This window comes from Myiozetetes cayanensis, unplaced genomic scaffold (genome assembly GCF_022539395.1).
Source record: "Myiozetetes cayanensis isolate MyiCay16 unplaced genomic scaffold, myiCay2020 scf82, whole genome shotgun sequence".
NCBI lineage: Eukaryota > Metazoa > Chordata > Aves > Passeriformes > Tyrannidae > Myiozetetes > Myiozetetes cayanensis.
Window position 1 is genome coordinate 149170 of NW_026088097.1, and position 13551 is coordinate 162720.

Sequence of the window (13551 nt, forward strand, 5' to 3'; positions counted from 1 at the left end):
TGTTTAATTATTTATGCATCCTGAGCTGTATTTTCTGTGTTTGAAATTTTTACCATGGCACTAACATTTTTATTTCACACCACTCAAAGCCCATGCTGCACTGTGTACAAAACAGCATCTAAAATTCCCCTGGAGAATGCACACAGCAAGTGTGTAAGGTCTGTTTAAACGTGTGTGTACGATGGGTTATTTGCTTGATTACTTTGACTGGTAAATCAAGAAGAGGGTCAAACCCAGCAGCATCCCAGCAAAATGGTTTCAGACCCAGTGCAAAAATTATATTTTACTATGCATACAGTTTAATTACACCTTCAAAAGAAGTATCTTCAGATCAGTTTGCTAATGTATGTCTCCCAAACATGATTTATGGATAGGAATGATTTTAAAAGCACTTGAAGACAAATAGAAGAATAAGGAGAGAAGAATCACAGGAGTCTTAAACATTGCTAACAAGTCTCATGCTATCTAGGATTGATTCTTGCTACAGGATTTGATAATGCAAACAGATCATGCCCTGGATTAATGTGCCTACATTTCTAATTCACAGAAAGTCAGGTATGGGATATTTATAAGGCACTTACCTCTGTTATAGACTCATAAATGTGGGTTCATACATACATTGAAGTGCTGGTCCAGCAGATCATTGTAGTTACTGCAAACCACCCTTCCTCAACATTGCAAATCCTTGGGTTTTGCCCCTTCTGACCATGAGAGACACTCAGATGTGTCAGACTAGCCTTGTTTTGACTATGTGCAATAAAATTCTGCAGACAGCAGAAAATTTGGGATTACTGCATAAACATGGAAGGGAAGAATGGAAAGACATAGATGGATTACCTTCATGTCTCTCCTCCTATCATTGAACAGTTCATAGAATCATAAAATATCCTAAGCTGGAAGGGACCCACAAGGATCATTCAACGCCTGTCCCTGCACAAGACAGTGCCAAGAATCACACCATGTGCCTGAGAGCATTGTCCAAGAGCTTCTTGAACTCTGTCAGGCTTGGTGCTGTGACCACTTCCCTGGGGAGCCTGTTCCAGTACCCAACCACACTCTGGGTGAAGAACCTTTTCCGAATATCCAACTTAAAACTCCCCTGACACAGCCTCATGCCAGTCCCCTGGGTCCTGACACTGGTCACCAGAGAGAAGGGATTGGTGCCCGGCCCTCTGCTTCCCCTTGTGAGGAAGTTGTACACTGCTATGAGGTCTCCTCTCAGTCTCCTTTTCCCCAGGCTGCACAAACCAAGTGACTTCAGCCACTCTTCATATGGCTTTCCCTCTAGATCCTTCACCATCTTCATAGCCCTCCTTTGGATGCTTTCCAATAGCTTTATATCTTTCTTATATTGCGGTCCCCAAAACTGCACACAGTAGCAGAGTTGAGATCACACCCATGCACAGTGGGACAATCACCTCACTAAACCAACTGGGGATGTTTGCCTGATGCACCCCAGGACACTGTTGACCCTCCTTGCTGCCAGGGCAGTGCTGACTCATATTCAACTTGCCATCAACCAGGACCCCCAGGTCCTTTTCTTCAGCACTGCTTTCCAGCATCTCATTCCTCAGTCTGTACGCACATACAGGGTTGCCCAACCCCAGGTGCAGAATCTGGCACTTGCCTTTGTGAAACTTCATATGGTGGGTGATTGTCCAGTCCTCTAATTTGTCAAGGTCTCTCTGCAGAGCCTCTCTGCCTTTGAGGGAGCCAACAGTTCCTCCCAATTGAGTATCATTGGCAAACTTAGTATACCATCAACTCCTGCATCCAAGTCATTTATCAAGATGTTGAAGAGCACTGGGCTTAAGATGGAGCCCTGCAGAACCCCACTAGTGACAGGTCACCTCATTCACTATAACCCTTTGCACCTGACCCGTGAGCCAATTGCTTACCCACCACATGGTGTGTTTATCCATCTGTGTGGTGGACATTTTGTCCAGAAGGATCCTGTGAGAGACAATATTGAATGCTTTACTGAAATCTCAAAAGATTATATCAACTGGCTTCCCTTGATCAACTAGGTGGGTTACCTTGTCATAGAAGGAAATCAGGTTTGACAAGCAGGACTTTCCTCCCATGAAACCGTGTTGGCTGTGATTGATGACTGCATTGTCCTTCAGGTGTTTTTCAATACTTCCCAGAATAATCTTCTCCATAACTTTACCAGGCACTGAAGTGAAACTGACAGGCCTGTAGTTTCCAGGGTCATCATTCTTACCCTTGTTGCTCCCTGTAGCATTTTTTCCATTTCCCATTATTTTTTCTAGTGCTAAAAATATGTGTTCACATTTCTAGTTCAGAATATGTTTCCTGTTGCATTTCTAGAATGCCCTATTACTCAATACATCTTACTGTCAGCAGGTTCTAATATTAATCCTGAATTTCCTTTCATTTCATCCCTTTCTCCTATTTGTGTTGTGAAATGCCAGCCATCTCTTCAGTTGTTGATAACAGAGTGTTGGGACTGAGAAGGCAAATTTTACTCAGCCTTTTGGTGTTCAATGGGCTCTGTTTTACAATGGAGAATACACCAACATTATTGATTACATCTGCACTTGAATATAAAGATGAGCTTAAAGAAGTATAGATGCCTTCAGTGTTCAGTGTTGGTCTCCTGGGGAGGGAAAGTTTCTAGATCAAGTAAAACTTGACTTTATCTGAGAGTATATTGCAATCAGATATTGTCACTTTTCCATCTGCAAAGCAATCTGCAGAATCTGAGCAAGTTTTCTCCAAGGGAGATGTCACAACCTATTGGAAAATAACTCTTCATTTTCCAAAACACTCTTGTAGCTCAATCTTTCCCATACATGGAGTCCCATCTCCACAGCATACAGCAGTAATGTTACCTACTCTGTAAATAGTGCTTGTGGGATGTGGTGGGTTAGGGTTAGGAAAGCTTGTTTTTCCTTCTTGTTAACCAGTGGAGACATAGTTGCTATTCTGTTAACCACATCTATGGGCATGTGATGGCATCCATCCTGCCATTTTATTCTCAAGAACTGGATCTCCTGTGCAGGTCCCTTTACCTTACCTTGTTTTATGGCCAAACCAGATTTCAGAATGATTTGGAATATTTTCTTCCCTTTCTCAAAAACTTCTTCTGCTTTGTTCTGAGTTAGAGAAACTATACCTCTACCTCAAGAAAGCTTAGGAACTTAGGAATTTAGTAGTCTATCACCTTTGTAAGGAGTTGTATCCTAATCAACTCAGGAATGTATGTTTTCCTGAACTTTGCCATTTTATCTGTTTTTCTCTTAAACCCATAATTAGTTTAGTATCATAAAATGAAGATAGAAAACTTGAGCTAATTGCAAATTGCTGAGCAACGTGCCTGGAGGAAATTAAAGGACTGTACACTCCAGAAAGCATAGTCAATAGAAATTGTTTTGCTAAGAAGTAAATTCAATAAAGAATTGTTGAAGTAGGGAAGAACCATGGATTATCTTTATTAGTGATAAATGTGTCTTAGCAGTAGTTAGAACAATCAGATAGGAGGTTGGAGATCAGAAAAATTAATCTCACATACTAGGGAACTTGCCAATGTGGACTGGGTCATGAAAAGGACATGAAGTAGACTCCTTGACAAGGAAGTAAAAAGACCCTCTTTTGAAGCCTCCCTCCCCAAATTTCTGCTGGAAAAAGGACGCAGGGTAGCAGTCTTGCCCCATGAAAGAACACCAAGATGAAACCTGAGAATGTGTTCATGATGGGTGAATCTTTGGGAGGGAGCTTGGATGTTACAGTATATTTAAACCTTAAAGAATTGTATTGGTATGAACATGTATGTTGAATTATTCCCCATGCTCCCAGCACGTCACATTAAAGTAATGTTCAATCCAAATGACAGTCTGTCTTTGGGTTTGATTACTTTGTTTCAGTGGCCCCACACAATGATATCAATATATTGCAGGTGTTTTGGAGCTTCCCCTTGTTCCAGTGCAGTCTGGATCAGTCCATGCTAGATGGTTGGGCTGTGTTTCCACCCAAGGGCAGGTATACTGGACACCTCTCCAAGTGAAGGCAAACTGTTGCCTCCACTCTGTTGCCAGAGGAATGGAGAAAAATTCATTGGTGATATCAATAGTGGCCCCACTTGGCTGCTTTTGACTCCAGCTCATATTGAAGTTCCAACACGTCAGGCATAGTGGCGCTCAGAGGTGTCATGACTTCATTTAGGCCACGATAGTCCACTGTCAGCCTCCACTCCCCATTAGACTTTTGCACTGGCCGTATGGGGCTGTTAAAAGGTGAGCAGGTCTTGCTGATCCCTCCTTGTACTCCAGTTGATGAATAAGCTTATGGATGGGAATTATGGAGTCTCAATTGGTGCAATATTGAGATCTGAGCACAGTTCTGGTAGCAATTGGCACTTGTTGGTCTTCAACTTCCAGCAATCCCACAATGAAGGGATCTTCTGAGAGGCCAGGCAGGGTAAATAATTGTTTTATCTTCTCTGTATTCACAGTAGCTACCCCAAAAGCCCATTTAATACCCCTTTGGATCCTTGAAGTACCCTCTCCTGAGGTAGTTGATGCCAAGGATACAAGGGGTCTCTGGGTCAGTAACAATAGAGTGCTTTTCCCACTTGTCCGCTGTTAAGCTCACTTCAGCCTCTAATACAGACAACTCCTGGCATCCCCCTGTCACTCTAGAGATCCAGATGGGATCTGTACCCCTGTACCCTTATGGTATCAGTGTGCACTGTGCATCAGTGCATCTACTAAAGCTCTATATGTCTGTGGATCCAATGTGTCAGACCATCAAATCCACACAGTCCAGTATGTCTGGTCATCCCTTTCCTCCTCCTGGTTGAAGGCAGGGACCCTCTATTCCTTTTCCTGGTCAAAGTATTCACTGTCTGACCTTTGCAATGCCAGACCAAAAGTCTGATTGCTTTCTTGTCTCTGTGGCAACTACATGGTTGGCCCTCTGTCCCAGTTTAAACGAGACAAGGGTCTTTTGCTAAGGATGAGTTATGAGAAAAGACCCAAAATCCTCCCTCTAAGGAATTATAAATCTGAAATTAAGAGGTTCCGATTGAAGGAAAAACAAATTATGGAAAAGGAAAAATAACAGCCCTTTATTAAAAGGTATGTATGTATTAACAGAAACATGAAAAAAACCCCTTATAAAACAACCAAACAATACTCCTATACCCACAAATAATCCCCTTCAAAAAAACCCAAACTGATAAACAGGCAAAGGGAAAAGTAAACAGTTCAAATTTGTGCCCTTTGCTGTAATTTCAACCACAGTCAATAGGGGGAGCCATTGGGTCACTGGAGATGCAAAACTTGTAATGTCCTATAGCAGTCACCAGGTGGCGCTGTTGAATCACTAGAGATGCAGAACTTGTAGTGTCCTATAGCAGTCACCAGGTGGTGCTGTTGGATAACTGGAGGTGCAGAACTTGTAATGTCTTGTGCCCGCCACCAGGTGGCACTGTGAGATCCCTGGTTGCTGGGGGAGGAGGGGAAGGAGAACACCTTCCAGGGTGTGTCGGAGAAAAAAAACAAAATAAAACTCGGTTCCCCCTCCCTTCCCACACACCGGGAAAGGGGAGAGGGAGAGGGGGAAAGGGAAAACAGCAACAAACAGAAAGTTCTCCCAATGGAAGAAAACTCATGATCTTCAGCTGGTCAGAATTCGCTTCAGGCAAAGCCTGCAGCTAGCAACGGTTGAGCAGAGAGAGCAGCAGCAACCTCTCCCTCTGATGTTGTGTTACAGTCCACAGCCCAGCCCACTAAAAAACCTCCTCCCCCGTTGCCCAGGAGACAGGAGAAAAAGATAAACATTAGCCTTTTCATCTGACCCGTTTCCTAGGAGACTAATCTCTCAGCCATTAGTGAGGGAGGGAGGTCTTTTTGTTCACCTAAGTACTTATCTGATAGCTCTTGATGGCTTCTACGACCAGGGGGGAAGGGAAAGAAAAAATTCCTTGCTTAAGCTGAACCATGACACCCTCTCGAGTGCCTCTCTTCCCTCTCAGTTCACGTACCCGAGCTTCCAGCTTAAAGGTGGGTTCACCATCCCACTTCCTCATGTCTTCCCCCTGGTCATGTAGAAAGAACCAGAGTTCACCATGTGGCCTATGCTTGGGGCTTCCTTTCCCTCTGACTCGGGTAGAAGACGACTGATCTCTTGGGTTGCCCCTGGGAGGTGTCCTGTGGGGATGTAGAAGTACCCAGAGTTTCTTCTACATTTCAGAGCCAGGAGGACATCACCTTTACATTTATTGTGTCCATTTGTTGGTAATATAATGCTACCAGTTTGCTGGAATATGATGCAGAGGCACTTTGAACCACCTTCCGCCACATGACCACTGTGCAAGACATCCTCTGGATCTTTAGGAATGTCATCACTTTTTAGATTACTTTAAACAATTTCCAACAAGGCTAATTCTCTCAGGTACTGGATACTTTCATCTGTAGTGGTCCACTTTCCTGGGAAGTTCACAAAGTCTTCCTTAAATGGATATATTGCCCTCATGCTTGACAGACTGAAAATTGCTCCTTCTTTTCCAATTCCCCTTTCAACTTTGTGATCTCTAGCAAGGGATCACAGCTGTTGGACTTCATGACCTTCCAGTTGCTGACTATCGACCCCATTATCCCGTCATCAAAGCAGCCAGATAGGAATCCACTCACCTGACTGGCAGATGTAATCTTTTTGCAAGTCCCAAAGTTCTGAAGAGGTCAAGCACTGGATGACTTTGGTTTCCTGTTTGATTTGTCTCACTCCTTTCAATTTCTTTGTTGAAGGACGAGGTTTTTGATCTGTTTGCTCCTTCTCCTTCTTCTCCATCTTCTCCTCTATCTTCTTCCTCTTCTTCTCCTTCTCCTTCTTCGTCATCTTCTTCCCATACTGATCAGTATGTGAACCTGTAGCCTGCCTTATCTGTTTTTTCCTTTTCACTACTGGGGCAATTACTGCAGTTGTTATGGTCTGAGTCCCTTTGTCAGCCATAGTGTCCCCCATTGCAGTTTGGGTCCCTACCTCCACTACATCCTTGTGAGAATACTGAATTGTGGTTCAATAGGCACAGGCCAGGTCCCAGTACAGGGCAAGAGGCTGTTGGGTTTGATTGGGGTAGGTGAGGCACCCTTCTATCAGGTGACATGTCAGTTTGCTAGGGTCAAATACCTGTTCAGGTGTGAAGTCCCAGGTAATGGGAAGTGTCAACTGCCCTAGAAACCTGCCAAAATCCTTCCACACACCCTACCACCCAGGAACTGGACACCTCAGGGCACATTTCAGTATATCTTCACCTAAAGTTTGTTTTCTCTTAGACCAGGATGACATGAGATTCCACAAACTCCCTAGTGTGCAAACAATAGTTAGTATTATTAACAGTATTAAATAGCTTACATAAGGATTAGCAAAGACCATGGGTGACTTCATTATAAAACCATTCACATGTATCTCAGGCAAGGAGAGGAAGGTGTATTCCTCCATTGTCCCCAGAAGATGCTCCCCCATCATGACAAGGCTGTCAGTGTAAGGGCAAAGCATGGAGCTATTGTTTATATTAGTATGTTCCCAAACTCAGCAAAATAAAGTGATAAGCAGTGCAGTTGACAATGTCCCGCACAGGAGTTTGCTACTTGATAATTACTATTACTATAGCATGCAATATATATATATATACCTGCCTTTGCCTCGCCCATGTTCAGATGCCAAAAGGACTGGTAGGTTGACCTTGAATGGACACCAGGTGCCCACCAAGTTGCTTTATCACTCCCCTTCCCAGCTGGACAGAGGAGAGATAATAAGATGGAAAATGACTCCTAGCTTGAGATAAGGTAGTTTACTAAAACAAAAATTTGCCCACACACAAACAAAGAGGAAAAAACCCAGTTTATTCTCTACTTCCCATAAGTCAGTGATGTTCATCCACTTCCTGTGAAGTAGGGCTTCAGCACATGTAGAGGTTACTCCAGAAGGCAAACACTGTAAATAACAAATGTCTCCCTTTCCTCCTCCTTTCCTTAATTTTTATATCTGAGCTGACAGCATATAGTATGGAATATCCCTTTGGTTAATTTGGGTCAGTTGGTCTACTTGTGTCCCCTCCCAGGATCTTGCCCACCTACTGCCAGCCCCTTGATGGGGGGAGATGTTGAGAGACACTGCTGATGCTGTGCCAGCACTGCTCAGCAGTAGCCAGAACACTGGTGTGTTTTCAACCTCTTTCTAGCTACCAATGCAAAGCATAGCAGTGTGAAGGCTGCTATGAAAAATGAACTCCATCTCAGCCAGACCCAATACATGGGGGTTTAAAACATTTTTTTAAAACTTTTTCTTTTACAAGAAAATGGGATCAAGCACTTTGAAAGCACTGGTGTTTATTCCCAGACAAATCCATCCAAGACAAGTGAACCATCAACACCTACTTCTCAATAAACAACTGTCAGGGTTTTGAGTAAAAGAAGGTTGGGGGGGGGGTGTCTGTTGATTATATAATCATTCCATCAGTCTCCTCATATCCCTAGTAACCTTCATGTTCTCATTTGAGTTGCACCAAACCTTTGCAGTTATATTCCCCAAATCATTGCTGTTTCTGAGACAATATTGTTGAACAGCAACCAGGCTTTCTTTGATGCCATTGTTACTGTAGCGTGGGCAGAAAATTTCAACAGGCACCTATGGCCCTTCTTGTGTGCTTCAGAAGAGATTTTGTTCTGTTCTGATGCCTCAGGCTCCCTCACTAACTCATGCATTAAGCCTCGGTCTCCCAAAAGGGTAAAATTTTACTTCTTTACTGTCAGGATATGTTGGTTGGAAGGGAGAAATTTTAGCTCTTTTCTTCAGTTCACTAACAAAAAGCACTGTTGCATTAGCTCTTGCTGCTTGCCAACAAGAAAATAGGCATAGCATGCACTTCAATTTCAATCGCATGCATAAGTTTGTTCTTTTTTTTTTTTTTCTTTTCAAAATACTTTTATTTGCCTGGGAACAGTGAAGAAAAGGCAGAGACAGTGGTGTATGTGTGATTCTTTTTTGCTCTTCTATGGTTTAACAAGCTATGATGTAGTTGCTATCACAGAAATGTGGTGGGATGACTCGCATGATTGGAATGCTGCCACGGATGGCTACAAGCTCTTCAGAAAGGATAGGAAGGGTAGGAGAGGTGGAGGGGTGGTTCTATATGTTAGAGAGTGTCTTGACTCTGTAGAACTTGAGGTCACCAATGATAAGGTTGAGTGCCTGTGGATCAGAATCAGGGGGAAGGCCAACAAGGCTGACATCCTAATGGGAGTCTGTTATAGACCACCCTACCAGGATGATGAAGGGGATGAATTATTCTACAAGCAGCTGGTAGATGTCTCAAAATCGCCTCTTGTAGGCAACATCAACCTTCCGGATATCTGCTGGGAACTCAACACGGCAGAGAAGAGGCAGTCTAAGAGATTCCTGGAGTGTATAGAGGATAATTTCCTGCTCCAGCTGGTAAATGAACCTACCAGGGGTGGGGCCCCACTAGACCTGTTGTTTACAAACAGAGAGGGGTTGGTGGGAGATGTGGTGGTAGGAGGTCTCCTGGGGCACAGTGACCATGAAATAATAGAGTTTGCAATACTCAAGGATACAAGGAAGGCCACCAATAAAACCTCCACGCTGGACTTCCGGAGGGCAGATTTTGGCCTATTCAGAAGACTGGTCCAGAGGATACCCTGGGAAAAAACCCTTGAAAACAAGGGGGTACAGGAGGGATGGACGTGCTTCAAGAAGGAAGTCTTGAGTGCACAGGAACAGGCTGTACCAGTGTGCCAAAAGGCAAGCTGGCAGGGTAGACAACCAGCTTGGTTGAACAGGGAGATTCTGAAGGAAATCAGGGATAAAAAGAGAGCTTACAACTATGGAAAATAGGGCTGGCTACTCAGGATGAGTTTAGGAGTATAACTAGGTCATGCAGAAAGAAAATTAGAGAGACAAAAGCCCAATTTGAAGTCAATTTGGCTACTGCTGTTAAGGATAACAAAAAGTACTTCTATAAATACATTAATAACAAAAGGAGGGGTAAGGAAAACCTCCATTCCTTGTGGGACTTGGGGGGAAACATAGTTAACAGGGATGAGGAGAAGGCTGAGGTACTTAACACCTACTTTGCCTCAGGATTCACCAGTAGGACAGGTGGTCCTTGGGACAACTGTCCTCTGGAGCTGGTAGACAGGGACAGGAAGCCAAAAAGCCCCCCTGTATTCCAGGAGGAAATAGTCAGTGACTTACTGAGCCACCTGGATCCACACAAGTCCATGGGACCAGATGGGATCCATCCTAGGGTGATGAGGGAGCTGGCAGAAGAGCTTGCCAAGCCGCTCTCCATCATTTACAAAAAGTCCTGGCTCTCTGGGGAGGTCCCAGAGGATTGGAAGTTGGCGAATGTCACGCCAATCTACAAAAAGGGCTGCAAGGAGGACCCGGGAAACTCCAGACCTGTCAGCCTGACCTCAGTGCCTGGCAAGGTTATGGAGCAGATCATCCTGAGTGCAATCACACAGCACCTACAGGATGGACAAGGGATCAGAGCCAGCCAGCACGGGCTTAGGAGGGGCAGGTCCTGTCTGGCAAATCTGATCTCCTTTTATGATCAGGTGACCTACCTGGTGGATGAGGGGAAGGCTGTAGATGTAGTCTATCTGGACTTCAGTAAAGCCTTTGACACTGTCTCCCATAATATACTCCTGAAAAAGCTGGCAACCCACCGTTTGGACAGGGGCACTCTGTGCTGGGTGAAGAACTGGTTGGAGGGTCGGGCCCAGAGAGTGTTGGTGAACAGGGTTGTGGGCTGCTTGGCTAAAACAGGCACTATGAACAAACCATACTATTAGGTCTTAGCCTGCCTTAGCAAGAGGTCTGCTTGCAGGTTGCAGGAAAAGTACTGGCATTGATATCAGGCTGCAAGAATGTAAACTATTGAGATAGTAAGAAGGAGCTCTCAGAGAAAGACAATGATTTCATGCGCACGGACAGCGCATGGACAGCGCATACAAACCAATCATATAGCAACATGTACTAAGTAGCAAGAAGTGTGTTTAAGTATTGCAAACCAATTATGCAGCTACATATAGTTAACCAATAATGTAGTGACATGTATGTGTGTGAGAGTATAAAACAAACGCTGTAACACATGATAAACGAGATCTGCCTATTGATCACATTGGTCTGCGTGCAGTTGCTCTGTGGCCTCTCGGTCACAATTGGCGCTCCGGAACAGGGACCCGGGCCCTTCCGCTGTGCTGACATAGAGCAGTAGATGGCGGGATGAAGGGGGAAGAGAGGAAGCTGACTGTAAAAGTGCTGTCCCTGGCACTGGTTGTTCAACGCGCAGGACGCGGTAAGCCCGATTCTGTTGCTAGCAAAGGAAAACCTGGATAGGGGCTTCCCAGGCAGCCAGGGAGGAATGTGGGTTACCCTGACCAAAACGGAAGCGGTAGTGGTGAAACTCCTTCAACATATATTCTCTATGAGAGGAATTAAGTATGATGAAGCTGCTTTAAGGCAGCTACTGGCCTGGGCAAAGGGAAAAGACCTGATCCTCACAGTAGCTGATGCCTTTAACGTGTCTATATGTGACAACAGTGGGCCAGAACTGTGGGAAGAGACCAGAAAGGGATCTATGGGAGTGAAAAAGTTTCCCAACTTGTGGCGAGAAGTTATGGAATCGCTGCGAGATATTAAGACTAAACTTCAAGTTACAGCGTCTGCCCATGCATCTGACAGGATGTAGTGAACTATCTACTTATACCTCCGTGAATCAACTCATTTTCAGGGCACCAGGACTGCCCCTGGGACCGAGGGCGCGGAACGCTGAGGCACAGAGAGCAGCGGGTGCGACTCTGGTTGTCAGGCAGCCCACATCAACTGTGCTCGCGGCGGTGACACAGGGGCCACACCCTCCCCCCCAACCGCTGGTTCAGGCTACAGCGGCGGCGGCGCGGGAAGGGGGGCGAGATCACATCACCTGCACCCCGGTAACGGCGGGGACGCACCAGGAAGAAAAGTGGCGTGGACTGTGCATGCTCTAGAGTGGTGCCTGTGCAGAACCTACGACTCATACGGCTCCACACTCAGCACCCCCCCCACAACAGCTGCAGTTCCAACAGCAGCAGCAGCAACCCAGGCTGCATAGCACTTGACTCAAACACCTCAAGCACTGCAGCCCAACCTCTCAAGGCAGCTGGAGGGGTAATTGAACAGGAGAAAGCAGCTTTTGTAGCTACTGCAATGAGGCAGCTGTTAAGCCTTTAACCATTTTACTCACTAGAACGTGGAAAACAAAATAACATTGAAAAACGAGCTTCTTCTAAATGAAATTCTGTGAAATTTGCTTATCCTGTAGCTGAGACTGTCCTGTAGGATTTCTTATGGGAGGAGAAATTACCCATGATTGCCTAAAGAGGAGCTGATGGGTGCAGCTCTAATGTCACAGTTAGAAGCCTGTTTTGTGATGCAGTTTCAGACCTGGCTTGCTCTGGACAGTGCCAGTTACACTTTCCTATGTGAATCTACTTGTCTTTTTGTCAGAAATTATGCTTGTTCAGAGCTCTCACAAGTGCAATCTGTTGTGTTGCAAAGACAAATGTGAACTGCTACTCTCTCTTTGAACTCTGTGAGTCCACCAAGAAAAGAAGCTGCGATGGGCACAGAGAGTGAGGGAGAGGCGAGGCGGAATGGATCCAACTTTGGATAATGACAAACTTTACAGACCATCCTATATTTCTAGCATTGAACTATCTCCAAGGTCAGGACCAGTGAGTGTGGAAGATCTTAAAACAGATCTCTCCTCTGAATTTTCTTTGGTTTCTTCAAGCTCGGACACAAGCCAGGGGAGCACTTTGGGCTCCAAGGGACAGATAAAAGTTTGCCAGCATATTAGGCCATTTACATCAGTGGAAAGAGAAAATGGAACACAGGACCGTGTTTCACTTGAAGACTCAACAAACATCACATTGAAGCCCCCTCACCACTATTTGAATCGACTAAGTGAAAAAACTGCTGGACAGATGATACAAAAATTCACTTTTTCACGAGTGTTTTGGACCTGAAACAACTCAAGAAGAATTCTTTGAAGGTACCATGAAGGACCCAGTGCAAGATTTCTTAGATGGATATAATCGTCTTGTTTTTACATATGGCGTTACAAACGCTGGGAAAACTTACACTTTCCAAGGGACAGAAGATGATGTTAGTATTCTGCCAAGGGCCTTGGATCTTTTGTTTAAAAGTATTCAAGGAAAGCTTTACACAGCAATGGATCTCAAACCCCATCGGTGCAGGGATTATATAAAACTGACTGAAAACCAAGTGAGAGAAGAAACTGCAATTAAAAATTCACTACTTCACCTAATAAAAGAGGTAGACAATCAGATTAGCACAAACAGCAATACACCTGTTGATTCTAAGGATTTGGAAGATAGAAGACTCAGAACAAACTTGCCATACAACCGAGATGAGTAATACAACTCAGGGGCAAGTAGAATTTGTGACATCTAATTAACACTTTCAGAACTACAGCTTACCTCTGTTAAAAAGCAGTGG

At 44.6% G+C, this 13551-nt stretch overlaps 1 protein-coding gene across 1 annotated transcript; it reads left to right on the forward strand.

Moving 5' to 3' along the window:
- Positions 1-11240: 11240 nt before the first annotated feature.
- On the forward strand, positions 11241-13492 carry LOC126652401 (kinesin-like protein KIF20B). The gene is given in 2 exon segments (XM_050339139.1): positions 11241-13046; positions 13048-13492. Coding segments are annotated over 2 exon segments (786 nt in total). The 5' UTR covers positions 11241-12683; the 3' UTR covers positions 13471-13492.
- The last annotated feature ends 59 nt before the right edge of the window (positions 13493-13551 follow it).